Source organism: Eimeria maxima, genomic scaffold, assembly GCF_000499605.1.
Source record: "Eimeria maxima Weybridge genomic scaffold, Emw_scaff114, whole genome shotgun sequence".
Taxonomy (NCBI): Eukaryota; Apicomplexa; class Conoidasida; order Eucoccidiorida; family Eimeriidae; genus Eimeria; species Eimeria maxima.
The window spans coordinates 19,185-36,036 of record NW_013564160.1 but is presented as its reverse complement, the minus strand read 5'-3'; the positions used below and the strand labels follow the sequence as shown (position 1 = coordinate 36,036).

The 16,852-nt window shown below is 50.8% G+C and overlaps 3 protein-coding genes across 3 annotated transcripts; all 3 read right to left on the bottom strand.

Annotated features, from left to right (window-relative positions):
* Positions 1 to 683: 683 nt before the first annotated feature.
* On the bottom strand, positions 684 to 1,561 carry EMWEY_00014610 (hypothetical protein, conserved; the record flags this gene model as incomplete). Its single annotated transcript, XM_013479439.1, has 2 exons — positions 684 to 755; positions 935 to 1,561. The coding sequence occupies 2 exons, from the start codon at positions 1,559 to 1,561 to the stop codon at positions 684 to 686; spliced, it is 699 nt and encodes a 232-aa protein (XP_013334893.1).
* Positions 1,562 to 4,703: 3,142 nt separating this feature from the next.
* On the bottom strand, positions 4,704 to 11,328 carry EMWEY_00014600 (hypothetical protein, conserved; the record flags this gene model as incomplete). Its single annotated transcript, XM_013479438.1, has 18 exons — positions 4,704 to 4,875; positions 5,095 to 5,175; positions 5,386 to 5,432; positions 5,852 to 5,885; positions 6,353 to 6,414; positions 6,733 to 6,819; positions 6,976 to 7,072; positions 7,159 to 7,255; positions 7,423 to 7,633; positions 7,953 to 8,094; positions 8,421 to 8,492; positions 8,677 to 8,738; positions 9,244 to 9,379; positions 9,753 to 9,872; positions 10,087 to 10,214; positions 10,407 to 10,458; positions 10,600 to 10,788; positions 11,213 to 11,328. The coding sequence occupies 18 exons, from the start codon at positions 11,326 to 11,328 to the stop codon at positions 4,704 to 4,706; spliced, it is 1,905 nt and encodes a 634-aa protein (XP_013334892.1).
* Positions 11,329 to 12,685: 1,357 nt separating this feature from the next.
* EMWEY_00014590 (hypothetical protein) lies at positions 12,686 to 16,605 on the bottom strand (the record flags this gene model as incomplete). The annotated part of the gene is made up of 9 exons (XM_013479437.1): positions 12,686 to 12,747; positions 13,168 to 13,402; positions 13,735 to 13,856; positions 14,099 to 14,246; positions 14,470 to 14,536; positions 14,737 to 14,776; positions 15,192 to 15,273; positions 15,959 to 16,090; positions 16,228 to 16,605. The coding sequence occupies 9 exons, from the start codon at positions 16,603 to 16,605 to the stop codon at positions 12,686 to 12,688; spliced, it is 1,266 nt and encodes a 421-aa protein (XP_013334891.1).
* Between the last annotated feature and the right edge of the window lie 247 nt (positions 16,606 to 16,852).

Sequence of the window (16,852 nt, the reverse complement as noted above, 5' to 3'; positions counted from 1 at the left end):
TGGGGGAGCTGTAGGACAAGAAGCGCAGCCGCGCACTCCATGGCTGCCATTTGCCACTCCTATTGCAGCCACTGCTCGCGCAGCCGTTGCTGCAACTGCTGCTGCTGCCTGTTCCGGGTGTTACGCTGGTACTGCTGCTGTCACTGGTGCTGCTGTCGGACGAGGTCGCTGCTAACGATCTGTGCTTGAGGGTTTTCAAGTTTCGACTCCTTTGTCTCCGTTCCTCTCTAGACAGGTGCAGCAGTTCCATTTGTAGCGCAACGATCGCCGGTGTCTCTGCTGCAACAGCAGCAGCTGCTGCAGTCGTCTCGTGTTTCAAATTGCCTGCTTCCTCTTCGGCGGGTCCCACAAGCTTTTCCCTACCCTCCGTCCTAACAACGTTCAAAATTCTCCTCCTGAATGACGTCGCCAAGCTCCGCACAAAAGAAAAACTCTGCTGGCGCTGCCGCTGTTCTTGCCGCGCTGCAGGTGGCCGTGCGAAGTGGATGGGGAGGCTTTCTATCGGTCCAGGGCGTCGATGTAGCTCTGTGGGACAATGCATAATAACACACGACGAGGCCATGCTCGTACAACCCTTGGCAGCTGTTCTAAACCCCAACAAACACACATGTGGCATAGTGGAGCAGTCAAAGGGAGACGCACCACCAACTGCATTAGTGACAACGTCGACTCCCTTCCTGCAATCACAGCAGCAACAACAGTATCAGCTGCTGTGGTTGCGGTTGCAGCAACGGGTCTACTGCGAACTTCAGCAGCTGCACCAAAAGCAAACTACATAAACAACAGCTGCAAAAGAGGCATCATCTACTCATGCAGCAGTAGTAAATTAAGAACTCATGCTGGCATAGTTGGTTGAAACACTTTATGTGTAGATACAGGCACCTCACCTCGGAGACCCTCGTGTCTGTCGGTGTCTGGGAGCGGAGATGGGTACCACATTAGCTTGCACCAGGTGAGGATCTTTTTGATACTGCTGCGGAAGAGAAGGAGACGTGCTGTGTTGTACTTGATCCGGTTCATCCAGTGTTAACTCTGCCCAGTCGCCATCATGTTCAGAGTCGCTACTAGAGTCATTTGATGTTTCAATTATCAGAGGCAGCGAGCTGTTGCTACTGCTGCTGCCACGCTCTGCGTCTCCTAAAAGCTGCAGCACCTCGGTATTGTTGTCCTCAGTCGTCGCGGCCGCACCGCATGGAGAACTCCACGGGGCCCCCCTGTCAAGATCCCCCACAACCTTCTCCCCAGAAGTAACATGAGACGATGATTTGGATGCTCGTTCAGCTGCACGGTGCAATAGCAATACTACCTGAGTATTCTGGTTGTGCTGCAGATGCTGGTGGCGCAGCAGTTGCTGCTCTTGTCTGCAGGGGTCCAAGTTGTGCCACCAGCTATGAAGTGGTTGCTGTCTTCCCTGTTGTTGTTGCAGGTGTTTTTGCTGTTGTTGCAGCAACATCAGGGAAGGAACTCCGCGCGTCCTTTCTACGGCATCTGTACGAGTTGCAGCTCGCTCAACTACAGCAGACCACAGAAAAGGCGCAGCAGGGTCCGACAAGGCCATCATGTTAAATCTTCGGATGTGTTCTTAAACTCAATAAGAAGGCAAAGTTCACACAGAGGACCCCCAATACCATCCCCCACCCCCCCTTCCCCCCTCCGACAGTCGGAAGGGGAATGGGCCCCTGGGCTCCACAGCTGAGGGAGTCGTATAGAACGGCTAAAAGTGAGGATAAATAAGTCCCTTGGGCTCCCTATTGTTGTTTTTTAAACGCCCAAGTGCATGAAGAAGAGAGCATGAAGGCCCGCCTCAGAAAACCAACAGCAGGTAGACCGGCAGGGGCCCTCGGCAAACAGCCACGATGCACAGGACCCGCTTGCTGAGGTTTCACTTTACTGCACGCAGACCAAAGCCACATGGAGAAAACAGCTGGATTTCAAGATCACTCTCAATGTTATCAGGCAGGATACAGAATGGCATCATGGAGAAGACAAGTGAGCGTAACTCCAAACCATTCATGTGCCGTGTGGAGCTGTCAGGACGCATCCTTAACTGAGTACAATATTGCAATAGCCCAAGTTGGTGTTTTAAACGTACCTAATGTGTTAGTGCATTTATTTAAAGGGGGAGAGGGTTTATTTGCGCATTGGGTCGCTGTTGTGTCAGGAGTTACATGTGCAACACTGCAACGACTGTAGGTGTGGGAGGTATCTTTTTCGAGGTCGCAAACTCTTCCACGCTGGTTGGCCTTTGGTGTTAGTAGGTGCATTTAAACGGGTTCGGAACATAACTTCGCAACCTGAACACGGGGGCGTCGTGAACAAAGAGTAAGGACTTGTGTTTGTTGTGCAGCGAGAGTTTTGGCCAGGCAACACGGTTGGCAATAACTGTTGCTGCCCTCCCGTGCTGCCCTCCCATATAATCTGCATCCATCCTTGCAAAGCGGACTCCAGAGGCAGAAAATGCAATACATTGGGGCGCCGTCGGTGATTAATGCGCTCTATTCTTATGTAGATTCATGTTAGAATGGTGACGCAAATGGAATGTAGGCCACCGTGCAGTGCTGCTTTTCTTTTCACCCTTCGCTTCAGGGCGGTTCGAGGAGCTCAAGCGTTTGATGTGATGCGCTTGAATGACACATCAGGGAGCGCTTCATGCCCGCAAGAGCGAGAATGTGTGATCCGTGGCCAGAACGGTATACTGCACAGAGGTTCGTAGTTCCTCGCGATAAATAATGAATAAATTGCCCACGTCTTCTGTTCTATCTGAGCCATCCCACAACAACAAATGCTGCAACAGCCTTTAACCCAGAGGGAGATCCATTAGCATACATGTGCAACCTCTTTACCCTCGAACGAGGACTGTTGTCTATTCATTTGATTCCACAGTTTGCCGCGGCTTTAGCTGCAGGTATAGCAGAACATTGAGTGCGCATTGCTCGTCTTGTGGGCACATCCTGAACCATCCACCAAGACCCTTGTCGAAGTGCTGCACTGTTGTAGCAGCCTTTCTGTAAAGCCTACGATAATGCTTCCTGAACCATGTTAGTGCACCTTTTGAGCCATCCTAGTATACGAAGCTAGATTGGTTGCAGGGGGAGCTTTAACCATCCTGTAATTTGTGGCACAGGTGGTACCCGCCAAAGCTGCGAGCAGAAGTTTGGTTGCCCACGGCGTTAAGGGGAACTCAAACCCCAGGGAGAACTGGAATCAACCCATGCATGCGTGCTCGAAGAATGTAGTGTTGCATGGCCCTGAATGCACTGTGGGTGTGGGAGTGGGCTGGTGAGCCCATTGGTGATATTCTTGATATGCTTGTCTGCGAATTCGCCGTGAAGGGGCAGGAAATGCAGGTGAGAACAGGGGACGACGCTTTCGTTATCGAAATCCCGGAAGCATTTCAAGTGCATTCGAGATTGATGTTGAATTTTGGACGGCGATGTTCCTTTGCATCCCTAATCACAACTCTTCCTGACGCTCCACCATAGCTTGTGAAGCTCCTTCGCAAATACTGGATACTCCTATTATCGATCCGCGCAACGACCTGCGTATCGACAAAATTATTGGGGACCACCAGCCTTGTAGATATTCTAATAAGAAGGAAGTGGCCAGTAGCTACTCAAGCTTTGTGTGGACTTTCACTCCCGCACAGAGTTTATGCATTCCTCCCCTGTTCCCCCACTGCAGCACCCACAACTTTTGGACTAGCCAACCACACAAAGGCACTTCTAGTGTGTTCCTGCTACTACATTTCTCCCGTTGATTGATGAAGGGGATAGTGCTCGTGCCGAAACAATAATGACCCGTTCGCTGCTGTCCTGTCAGAAGACGACTCCTAGAAAATATCCACTACTTAGGCAGGAGGTATGCCCCTTTAAACATATTTCAGCGGAGGTCGAAAATAAAATTTTTCTGTCCATCACGATACAGACAGCAAGCAGGCGAAGCCCGTCTCTTCTCTACCCAAATATCCTTGTGCATCACGCTCCACTACAGCGGCCTTAAGTGCTAAACGGCTGTCGGGAACTGTACTACAACCAAAATACTGAGTACAATAGTTCACCCCACACCCATCCCCGCGAACAAAAAGCTAAGTGTGCCCCTACCTCCAGACGCCTGGAAACCAACGGCACGGGATCCTGGGGCTAGGAGGGGAGAACGCGCCTGCACTTCTTGCAACTTCCCCCTTGCAGCTCTTGCCACAAGGGAAGCCCTCCAGAGAGCGCACTCACGGAGTGCTGATCCGCTGACACCGTTTGCAACTGTGTCATTGGACGAACACCAGTTTGATCATTAGAAACCAATAAGCGCGCGAGTACGAATGTATCGAACTACCGCTGAGGAACCCCGTTACGCTTTTCCTAGGCCGGTCCAACCCAGGGAAGCGCGTGACTAACCGCCGTCCCTATTCTCGCTGTCAGCTTGTGGTTATAGCCGAAGGTATTGACTTGCGCTGCTTAAAGGTGACCAGTCAACAGCAGCGCAAGGTCTACTCGCTGCCCTACTTGGGTTCGCAGGTTAGCGTTCAAGATCAGCAATCATGCAGGAACTTGTACTGTGGCTACGTTGACACGAGTATCAGGGGATTGAGGAGCACACGAATCAGGTGACCTCTTGCAAGGCAATGCGTAGCATTGTTGTGAGCTGTGTACCCGGCAAGCATGCGTGCTTGCTGGAACCTCAGCTAACCCAATGCATACGTACGGGACTTAGCGGCTGCCAGAGTCGCTGCGGGGCTGAGAGCGATGCGTTTGCTGGTCCGTTTGAAAGGTGGAACCTCGGTTTTCTCTCTGCAAGTTCAGCAGCCCCAAAGCAGCCCTTGCGTTACCTAGGAGGCCCTCTTTTCTTAGTTCGGAAGCTTCTTCGGCAACAAAACCGTAACTGAGCAATACATAACAACGAGACAGACAGACACAACAGCCGAACTCCAAACAGGTAACCAACGACTGCAATGTCTGAGCGTGCCTCTCGGTAATGCAAGAAATTCGACGACCATTTAAAAAAATCAAGGGTTACGAAACCAGACATAAATTGTGAAGCAATTTATGAGCGAAGGCTCATAAAAAGCAGAGGTACAAGAGATCCTCGTTCACCACTCACATTATCTGAGGAAGGAAAAAGCGCGGAAGCTGCACTGTGGAAAACGGCTTGAATCCCGTCAACTTCAACGCAAACTCCCACCTGCATGCGTGCACCGGAGATGAAGCAAATGCATGCATGTATGAGCAGAGCCTTAAACTGGCTGAAGACTGATATAAAGACTCGCAAGGGTGAGCATATCAGCAAGTACCGCCTTTAGAGTCTCTCCATACAACTAAACGACTCTTCTTCAGCAGTAGGCCGAAAATTGTGCGTGAGCACTCATGAGAAAGCCTTTCTGCGTATGCTTACCTCTCTCGGGAGTCTGGGGATGTCACAGTAGCTTTCCTGGGAGGCTCCTGCACTCAAAACAGGAAGTAAACATGTGCTGCTGTTTGCGGTTTTTCTTTGTTCAGCCTCATCTGGCCCATTAGTCTTTGGTTCTGTTGGGATAAACTTTGCTATTAATTCGTTATTTTCGCTAGCTACCTTCCCCTCCAGATTCGTGAATATGTACGTCGACCCCTCCTCAGAGAAGCTGTACCTAGACACCTCTAGAGTCAACTCCGCGTGAGTATGCTGCAGTCAATGAGCAGTGGCAGGCACAAGCAGCCTCAGCACTCTACGTCAGCAGTGCAACAGTACTGGAGGCAGAGGCAAAGCCAGCAGCAGCAACAGCGGCGGCACTGAAAGCAGAATCAACAGGAGCAGCAGCACAGACTCCGTCTGAGCAGCGTTTGAGAGGTGACAACGCTGCAATGAGGGATCATCGCCTCACAAACTTGCTCTTGTAAACTGCCATGAGCCCCTTCCTGCACAGTACAAATCTGATGCATACAGGACAAAACCCCAAACCCTCCGATGTGAGTGGGGCAGCGCTCTTTCCTTTCTCTGTTGCAAGGGGAAGTAAGCAAACCCCACGACGGAGTACACTAGAGAGCTCACGGAATATTCAGCTTTTCCATCGGCTTGCCCACAACCGCTTCAGGGAAAGAATCCCTTTGACACGCAGCGGTATATCTGCGCGTCCACAGGGTTAAGCCAGATCAACATGTACCCATTTTCTACATGTACGGTGTGACTTAAGATACAGAAATGGCAGTGTGTTGTTGCCAGGACAGGGAACGATGAACCAGAAGCGGAGAAATGGCGGACAGTCCACAGGCAAAAGCCAGCTATGTAGAGGTCCTTGGTTATTTTGAGTTCGTGTGGAGGGTTTACTGAATTTGGATTTATCTGCACTGTAAAGTGCGCTGCTGGCACAGAAGCATATTCGCACCGGTCAAGATCTTTAGCAAGAGGCAGAATGAAGTCTATGCGTTGTTCTCTCCTTGTGTTCCTCTGCACAGAAAGGAAGCATATACCCTTCTCTAATTCGCTCTCATGCGCGCCTCTCAACGGAGCCCTCCAAGCAGGTACCCTGCAACGGTATGGGATCCTGTAGAGCTCTCCATGAGTGCACAACGATGTGTCCGCTGCAAAGCTAAATTTGTACTTTTGCCAGTAGTCAATAGCAGTTTGATTTCTATCCCCGCTGGCACCCTTTCTGCTCAGATCCCAATTCCCTTTTGCTAGGTTTCTCGGTTTTATTGGAATGTGCCAAGTGAGTACTAGAGAAACCTTGACCATAAGCTGTAAACCCCTGCATTCGTTGCTCACATTTACATACACCCGAAGCTTCCGCTGAGCGATGACAGGTTGCACCTCGCACTCGTTGGCATGGAAACACAAAATAGGGTCGGTTGCCTACACGAGGTACACACACAGAATCTGAACCCGAAGCCCTGAATCCTACGTGTTACAAACGACGGCACTCTGCCCTCGTGGAAAGAGGGCCGGGGCTTCCCAACACAAGCAAAATTTCAAATTACTCAGTGCGCAACATGCTTCAGATGCCCTTACATCGGGAGTCGGAAATAGCATTATCATTCTGTTTTCGATTAACAGCGCCGACTTTCTTCCCGATGCGTCTTCAAACATGTTTATAGGAAATACGTATCTATGAAGACAAGCAAAAGACACAAATCCGCAAACATTTGCCCCCAAAGCGCAACCCTCCATACAGCTGAACGCGGCTAATCATACACAACGGTCTCGCTGGGAGCAATCTTTGGGGCTTCGGATCTATCGAGACCCCTAGTGCGCATGCAAAAACGGTCTTGAGACGAAAGGTTGCGAATTACTGATAAGTGCAGAGCAACCACTACGTCGGCCGGCCTGCTCGTTCGCATGCGCATTATAATTGTCTCTGTGTTCCTCTGCTTGAATGCGAAGCACGTGTGCTGGTTTGCAAGGGGTGGTGTTGCGATGCTGACTTGGAAAGGTTTGCGTAGGCCTGAGAACCCGTACCCTGCAAGTCTTCACCCTTCAGGAAATTGCCAAAATGAAGAGCAACATTCCATCTGAAGATATACGCCCCCGCACCACACACCCAATCGTACAAGAAGGTAAAACATATGGCAGTCAGTACTGTACGGTGCAGGGAGTTTATGCTACACCTGTCAAACTCCGCCAAGCTGGCACAGTCAAGCGTTATCCTTTCCCGTTTCCCTGAGGGGTTCTGCAAAATACAGCAGGACAACGAACAAAATGAGAAAAAAAGGGCTTCCAATATGTGTCTCTTCGATTCCCTTCCATTACAAGTATCACTTAACTCGTAATTTCAAAGACGAAAAAACAAACAAACCAGCGAAAGAGCAAAGAAATTGGCAACTACACGAACAAACACACAACAGACAAAGATTTCATCACAGGCATAAAAGGACTGCAAATGTCCGTTTCACAGCTTGTCAAACAGGCAAGCATATCAACGCACTTCAACGCCCGGGCCCAGCAAATACAAGCAAACGGCCGTAGGAAGTACATTGGCGCAAGCGTACGGTGTGAATTATTCTTATTTCTCGTCTTTCTCGGCTGGCCGTGGCACTGCAGCGGTTTGCCATAAGAGTAATGACGGGTTTAGCCTGAGGAGCACCGTAGTCCTTGTACAGCTCCAAACAACCCTTTGACACCACTCCCACTCTGCATAGACACGCACACAAAAGCGACCGGCCGAGCGGAAAGACAGACATCGCTGTGTAAGCTCGAAACTGACTATTCATGCTGCACGTTCAACTCCAGGTAAAGTGTTCGCCTGAAGGTCATTGTTGCACTCCATGAGGTGCAGCAGCAGCAATGGTCACACCTACAAAACACCCTACAGTGGCCTTCAGCACGTGTAACGCCACACTCAGCATGTTAACTGTCTCCACTAATGCCTGCAATCATGGTTCCATGCACTCATGATTGCATTTATATTTATTCAGCTTGGAAGATTGCACAAGGGAGCATAACGAGATGTCCCTCACTGGTTCGCTGTCCTGCCTCGCTGGTCTCCCTTGCGCCTGAGGAACCCATTCTCTTCAAGCTTGTTATACCACCTGAATTTCCACAGCAGTCAGAATAATTTAAATGAAATGCAGTTTGTCCATACGGTGATCCCATGTTGCATGTCGCGGTAACGCCCGTTGCGGTGCGCGCTGTAGGCGGTCAAGACGTCCCCGGCAACGGGGTTGTGTAGGCTTTAATTAAGTTATTGGTGGCAGGTATTGCCTTTTGACAAACCCTTGATAAATTTCATCAGTAGGAAAGGAAAATACGTATGTTTCTTCTTCTGGAGTCCCGGGCTGCACAGGAGCGCATGAGGCACATGTCGATACGGCTAAAGGTCACACCTTGGGCAGAAAAAGTTATCGTCCTATGCTCACTCCTGTCCAGCCGTTATACACAAAAATTCGTAGAAAAGATAAAAGGCCAATATCTCTGCAAAGAAAATGCCATGTCTGATCACTTAGATAAGAAACACTCCATTCTTTGCGTAGCGCACACATGTGGATACTCTTCTTGACCTGATGCGGGAAATGCCTTAATTCCTGCCACGGAGTTTTAATTTGCGTTACTGGCGACTGAAGACTAATGAAAATATGCACATGTCTAAAAACCGGGGAGTGGAGCATTACCAAAGAGAGAGCGAGACGGGACTCGAACCCGCAACCTCCGCCTCCGGAGGGCGACGCGCTATCCATTGCGCCACTCACTCGAATGACATCCGACCCCAATTTAGGTCAAGGCTTAATTTCCATCTCACCTTCCTTTAACAATACTCAAATAAAAACCCCGGTTTATACTTACTTTGTGGGTAATAACAAACTCCCGGTTGGTGGCATCAGCAAGCGTCACACAATCGGCGTTGTGCAGCTTAAGGATAGGCTGGGGATCCCCCGCCTTCTCGAAAAGCATCAAATACCCGTCCCGTATCACAAACACCCTAAATGCAAACAGAGCATACAACAAATAGCAAGCTAAAGAGAACTAGCAGACTTGAGCAGCTCCACGGGGCTCTAACTCCGTAGAATACTCAGCTAGCAATACAACATTGTCATTTCCAGGTACGTATTAAAACATTCACTGCACGCTGTGCATGCATATAAAATATTGCTACTCCGCACTAGACGATGTTCCTCAGGTTCAGGGGACCCAGCTCAAGCCTCTCTCTGGTTGCCCATCCACTCGACTTTTTCACTGCATTCTTATCCACCAAAACTCATCATTACGTCCTAAAAGATACCTTAAGCCGTTACAGGTGTACGTGCAACTCTCCATTTGAGCGCATGCGATTCTTCCAGCCAAATGCGGCTTACTCGTCATCTTCTGGCGGCTTGGGTTTTTCTGTACTTTCTTCGGGCTCCTTTGGTGAAGGAGGTGGCGTCAACTTGGCAGGTGGTTGATAGTACTTTCCTGCTCCCGCCACAGCTGCGAGTCTGCAGCAGAAGGTAAAGACCTATCCCAAATTCTAAGGGAAGGTGCCCAAGTGTGTTTAATGTCCGGACTAGAGCGTTTTGCAGCGCTGTCGGGAGGACTCACTCGAGGAAAAACTTCTCCTGCGTGCTGACCGTAATGGAAATCTCTGGGCTCTGAGCAGATCACAAACGCTGGAGAGGCTCTGGCTGAAGGACGCCAATGATACTGCCTCACGGGTTCGGGTGTACGGGTTCTTGGGCGGTGGTGGTGCTTGCCTCTGCCGACTTGAAGGTGATGGCGTGCGCGTCTTTGTCCACTGACATGGTCACCAAAGAGCATGGAATCGTCAAAGGACTCGTGTCCTGCACAGACAGTAGTCCCCTTCAGCAACCCCCAAAGACTTCGTTCCCCATAGATAGGTTATAGATCCCAGACAGGCACATCAACAAACAACAAAGGGAACAAACAGGCGAAGATAAACGATAACAAAATAGGTTAACCGTCTAGTTCCTGTAACGAACACAAGCGCTGAAACAAAATAATGTAAGAATTACATCAGGCGATGTAATTATCAGAACATTCCGCGCCTCGTTGTACTGGATGTGTCTGAACGTCCCACACGCACACAAACCATGTTACCCTGACGCCTGCTCAAGCGAATGCACAGCAACAGCAGCACCTGCGGCAGCAGCGCCAGCAGGAGCAGTCCCAACAGCAGTAGCATCCGCAGCAGCAGCCTAAACGAACCCATCATGTCTCTCCCTCGAAGTAGGCACCCCGTCAAATGCCACTCCTTCTGGCACAGAGACGTTGACAAGAATTTCCTCTTCTCGAACTGAAGGCGGCCGGCTGGAGGGAGGCGCCGAAGGCAGCGGCGGCGGCGCAGATGCTGCAGCAGTCCGCAGGAAGCCTCCGTAGGCCAGGCCGTGGCTCCACCTGGCCCACGGAAGCACACAGAAATAAACACAAACGCATGCACGCACATTCGAGTACATGCGTATGTACGCACAAGCTGGAACGCGAGCATCCCCTAATAAACCCGAATTCCGCAAATGGAGGTTCAATTAACCTCTCTGCGACTCAGTCCCGTTCAAGTCCCCGCCACAGGCGAACCCGCTAGCCCACGAGACGACTAGCTGGAAAATAGCAAGCCAGCGGGACTCATGGCTAGCTACTAGCCAGGTGGGCATGCATGGAAGACGTGGCCGGATCCGCCCAGTGCAAAACCCTGTGTTGCCAACTATTTGCTGGGTAACGGCCTGGCTGGATTGGCTAGCTAGCTGGCTAATTGTATGTGAGCCGCATTTGCCACCTAACAAGCAACCAAAAGAGGACAGCTGCAGGGGAAGACGAACGGTACCTGTTGAGTTCGTCTTCTGTCATTAGTTTGATTAGGTGTGTCTCCATCCGGCCGAGGCACGGTTCATATCCAAGCCTTATCTGCAGCAGGTTGGGATCTATAGACAAGCTGTGCATTTTGTGGGGACGCAGGACCGTCGTTGGCTCTTCGTCCTGCGGACACGCGCACGGTAACTGCGCCCTTGTCCTGCCTCCCCTGGCACCATCTCCCTAGCCGCTAGCTCCCAAAACATACACTGCATCTCCTCCCAACTGCTGCCTCTCACTTCCGTCCGCTCATACCCAACCGCCGATGATCCAATGTGTCCTGTCCGCACACGGCCTGTGCATGCAGTGTCTCCTCATAACAAGTGCTACGTAGCCCTACACCCTAGACTCTGAAGCCCATAGCCCTTATTCGTTTTCCATCGAGGGAAGTCTCCTTCTGATTCCATGGAATGCGACAGAGCGCACATGTGTGGCATGTGGGGCTACACTGTACTCAGGCACCTTGCTGGCCACTCTGTCACCGTTTGCTTATATGTCCTCATTTTAAATTCTCTGCTTATGGTATGACCTGCCCCTTCAGCAGCTATTGTCCCCTTGCCCCCCCGTTTGCTTTGGTTCCTGCAGCTTTGCCTCTGACGCTGTGCTCGCCTTATCTCTTCGTGTGCATCTCCCTCAAGTGCTCTTTCTCGTGTCTGTGAATTTCTGCATTTCTGTGAACTTCCACGGGTACAACTCTGCCTCCCTGCGTTCGCTGCTCTTCGCCTGACGGTGTGCTTGTCTATCGATGTGGCTCGATTCTGCCCCTCGTCCATTTGTGTCCCCGTCTTTGTCTGTGTCTGTCTGTGTTGCTACTGGTGCATCTCTCGCTTCTTCGGCTTGCATGGCTTGCCTTGGGGTCGAGGAAGAAAAGTAGCATGCCCTCCTTCACCGCCATTATTCTGACAGAGAAACAGATAAGCAATCAATTAATTAATAGTTCACCATCAATTGACTTCGCACCGCTAATTATGATCAGTCGTGCTAATTAATGCGCGATGTAGCTCCTTCCCAACACAACAAGGTATTCAACGCATTTCCCTCATCAAGCCAGCTATCTGGAGCTTCTCTGCCTGCACAGCGTGGTGAATACTAGAATCTCCTTATCCAGCGCAGCTGTATTCAAACAACTGTGTGCCTAAGCAAGTAACCGAATATGTGTCTTATTACACTATTACTCGTTCGGTGCTCCAAGACCTACAAATAGTAATAGTAGAGACACTATTATCAGCTTGCTGTGCGTATACAAAGATACAGGCATATGCGCTTGTTTAAATACAGTGGCGCTTGGCAAACATTCGTCTACAGGAGGAAGGAGATACTTTTGCATGCAGGCCTGTTGGTAGGTAGGTAGGTGTGTTTAAAAACAACCAACGCTTTAATTCAAGACACAGCATTAAACATGTTAATTTATGCACTTTTGAGAAGATAATCTGAATGGTCTTCAAGCTCACTTTTCGCGGTAGTCTGCCTCTTCCTCTTCTGCCTCAATCACCGCATGCAGCACCGTCCCTGATCGCCCAGACGTCAAACCCTTAAAGCTAAAACGTCAACCCTAAACTACTCTCTACACGGACAGGACAAAGGTGAAAGCCGGTCAGCGTCAAGACGCTGATGAATCAAGGAAGAAAGAGGGAGAAGAGACACACGGACAGGGAAACTAACAAAAGAGAGAGTCAGACGGAGTAACAGCCAACCGCATGGCTTCCACACAAATGGGGAGAAACAAAGAGAAACGGCAAAGAAAGTCAGGGGGAGAAAAGGAAACAACCATACGAGATAAAAGTCAACCGTGAAAGCACAAAGCGGCAAGACCCACCAAGAAGAGATAATGATAAGCACAAGGATTGGAAAGTCTAAGGGGACAAAAAATGGACAGGAAGGGCCAAGCAGGGGACAAGGCCACAAGGAGCCAAGGGAAGACCGACTTACCCGAATAGAAAAAAGACCCATCTGTTCTCCACTGCATAAGCATGCGCGCACACGTCTGGTACTCAGAAAGCAATAGCCCTGCGTCCTCCCCTACCTTGATGCCTACCGGGTGCCTAGATACATAAACTGCTACCCGGAGACAAGAAGGGCTACACTCCAGCTGCTCATGTATTGTCTCACGGATTCCCCCCGTCCCCAAAAACGCTCGTCGAGTCGCTCGAATCCCTCCAGCAGTCTGCAGAGATGGCAACGGAGAAGTGCATAGCAGTATGCAGCCTCTTCCACTTCTGCTGCTGCCGCTTGAGCTGGGTATTGGTGTTTGGTGTACCTTGCGTCTGCCTGAAAGGCAGTGTGGCTGGCCGCATGCATGAATTCCGAATGAGTCCATGGGAGGAACCAATTTCAGAGAGCTTCCGTGCCATGTAAACATGTGGAGGGTCCATATGTGCACAATCCACAGACGTCAGTGCAAAAGATGCAAGTACACACACGTTCTTAACATATTAATACTTGCATACATATTTGCCCATTTAGTTGCACTGTGCACTTGGGCATGTACAAACGTACGTATGCATGAAGACATATATGAGACTGCATGAAAACTTGCCTCTTGAGGATAACCTGCTGCTCCTCGAACATGCGCTGCTGAACTAAGGCGAGGGAAGTCCTGTCTTCGCGGTCGTCGTCAGCTGCCACTGGCACCAGGAGACAAATGACACGCATTTGTTCCTCTGGAGCATCTACTGTGCATGCGCTTCTGTGCATGTCTCGTCTACGTGCTTTGAACTGCCTAAGCCTTCTGCCAATGTGCGTCGATGTCTACTTATATATGGTTTGTTCTTTTCTCCAGCGTCTGTAGCTCAGTCAGGAGATGCTACAGGCCGGGACTTCTAAGGCGTGGAGGAGCTACAGACTCTTATCTGTTGCTTACGCTGTCTCTCTCTGTCCAACGCTTGTAGTATAAGCCCCATTTTGTTGGAGAGCGCCTCCAGCTGCGCCTCCCCCGCCCCTCTTAAGTGCTTAGGCAGAGTCAACACCACAGGCGGCACCAGAGCCTTCTCGCGATTCAACGCCTCTACCTGGAAACGCACAAGCTCAGTTGCTAAAGTTTAAAAGAGTGGCCAAATCCCTCAGGGCGTACCATTTAAACAGGCGGTACCTGGAACACGAAAACAACAGCACAAGCTGCTCAGCCACCAACACAGCGAATCCTCGACCTGACCACCGTATCTATTTCCGCCACAGCCAAGGGATAACCCAAGAGTTGAGCGGGCACTAAGAGCTGCAATCTTAGAAGCTCACTATTTTATAAAGCCTCTGTATCTCGGCTCGTTGCTCTTCTATCAGCTTCTGACCCTCCAGTAGGTTCCTGTAACCCCAGACACAACCCTCCAGCATTCCCACCCCTAAACCCTAGATCCCATTTCGTAAGACCTAATATGCAAACCACAACTCGTAAATATCGACAACACCGCTTTCACGCGTTGTGGGCAAGTGCCCTCCGTGGTTCCATTAAAGGACAACGCGAATGGCTACAGCATTCTGGGATTCAGGGTTAGGGCTTCTCACGCTTCTGACTGGACGAGGCACATCTTTGAAATCCTGAGTTCTGCGGGACAACAGCAAATACAAGGAAGACTTGCAGGGCTTGACACTTAAGGATTTCGCAGACAACTCAATGTCAGGAATTTAACGGGAAGAGGCGCCCTCCAAACTATAGTAGAGGACAGCTGTAGCAACAACATTTTGTGCCCTGGCAGCGAGTTCAGGGTCTCATACATCACACCCCGCCATGCCCGAAATGGTGGCTCTCTTTAACGAGCTCGACGAGAGTGTCGAGCTTCTTCCTGTGAAATGCCGCAGTGGCGGCTATCTGAGAAGGCCCCTGGACAGCAAGGCACCGTGGAGCCTCGAACGGGGCAGCTTTCCCCATCCGTTTACTACGGCAGCAGTTGTCCCCACCAGGGATTGGTTGAAGGTTTGCAGGAGTGTAGAGAGTGGGCTGGGTTCAGCTGTCTGCTCACCTTCAATGGTGTTGCCGAGTTGTCGCGTGGTGCCGCGGTGCAGTTCAATGTCTCTCTGAACCCGCACAAGGTCCCCCGCAAGCTGGGTTAAACACACACGCACAACACTGATATCGCCCTAGTTAGCTAGGTGCCTTGGTAGCCTGCTAAGGGACGCACGCACTGCCCACCAAACCGGCTTGTGGGACAGTGTAACAAGCTACTGGAATATGCCAGCCTTCTAATGAGGTGACTCAGCTAGCCAGCCAAGGATATAATGTAGCTGGTATAGCTAGCCAGTCGTTCAAAGCGAACAGAGACTTCATTTAGCTCCACCACCTCTGCCGGTAATTATCGCTGAAGAGCCTACGTAGGAGGCCCCTTTCAGCTGCTGGTGTAGCAACAGGGAGACCTTTGAACTTGCAAACTACCGGAGGTTGTCTCCCCAGAAGTCTGCCTGCCTTTCAAATGCCACCTTCTACGTTCTTCAGTCTGCCTGTGTAGGGTACCTCTCCGCCCCCGCCTTGCCCCGTTCCCCTTGCCTATGCCGCCCCCAAAATCTGTTTGCCTTTTGCTGGCGGCAGTGTCGTTTACTCTCTCCTTTTGCCCCTCTACTTCCAGCCTGTCTCGCTATGCCTGCTTTTGCGCCTAGTCATCCCCTCATTGTATCCCGTTTATCTGTCACCTGACTCTGTTTCCCCGTCTCTGTTTGGCCCCCTCCGTTTCCCTGTCCCCTGGTTATCTGCCTCATTTTCTGCCTAATTATATCAATTCTATCCGTAGCTTACGTCTTGAGGAGTCCGACCATCTGCTTCACCTTCTCCTGTTGTCCCAGCGAGTTTCTGAAGTTTATTGAGGCGGTGTAGCAGCCGCTGTTGCTCTTCCTTCAGCCTCTCATTCTCCGCTGTCTTGTCGGTGCTCTGCAAGAACGCGAACCTCAACGCAGTAGAACCTAAACCGCAAATCCCGGTTGTAAACTCTAAGCCGCAATGCCCTTCTACGGGCCTTATTGCCAGTGAATTGCTGTAGCTTTAGTACGGGCGGTTTAGGGTTTGACCTGCAGGTGCCTGATCAGAGCGTCTCTTTCAGCAATGCCTTTTTCTGCTGCAGCAACTGTCTCCACCAATGACTGCACTTCTTTGTCTCCTCTTCTTCGCAGTTGATCTAGGGCCTCCACCTCCCCCTTGAGGCTGTCTAGCTGGAGCCTGAGTCTCTGGTTTTCATGTACGTAATTTTCTAGGTCTGCCTGCAGCCGCTGCTCTTTGTCTCCTCGCCCCTGCTGCAGCAGCAGCACTGTCTCCGTAAGTTCCTCTATCCGGGCCTTCTGTCGCTCAATCAAGCTCTGCGCACTCTCCAAAGCTCGAGCTTCGCGCGGGGCGGCCAGCACTGAGGGCAGCAGCAGCACGTACACAACTTCAACAGTCAATAGAAACATCCGGAGACAGTTGGGCAGACGCTTGGCACCCGTGGAGACCCTTGCCACCTGAAGAGACACTTAACACCTGGGAGGACTCATAGAGACACACCCTTGACCTTCCAGAAACACCTAAAAGGACGAGCTGGAAGATCCTTAGACACACACACTGGCGCCCTAAGGGACGCTTCAGGGAACACCTGGTGAGGCACTTTAGAGCCGCTGCTGCAAAAAGTCTCAACTGAACACTGGCGAATTAAGGAGACAC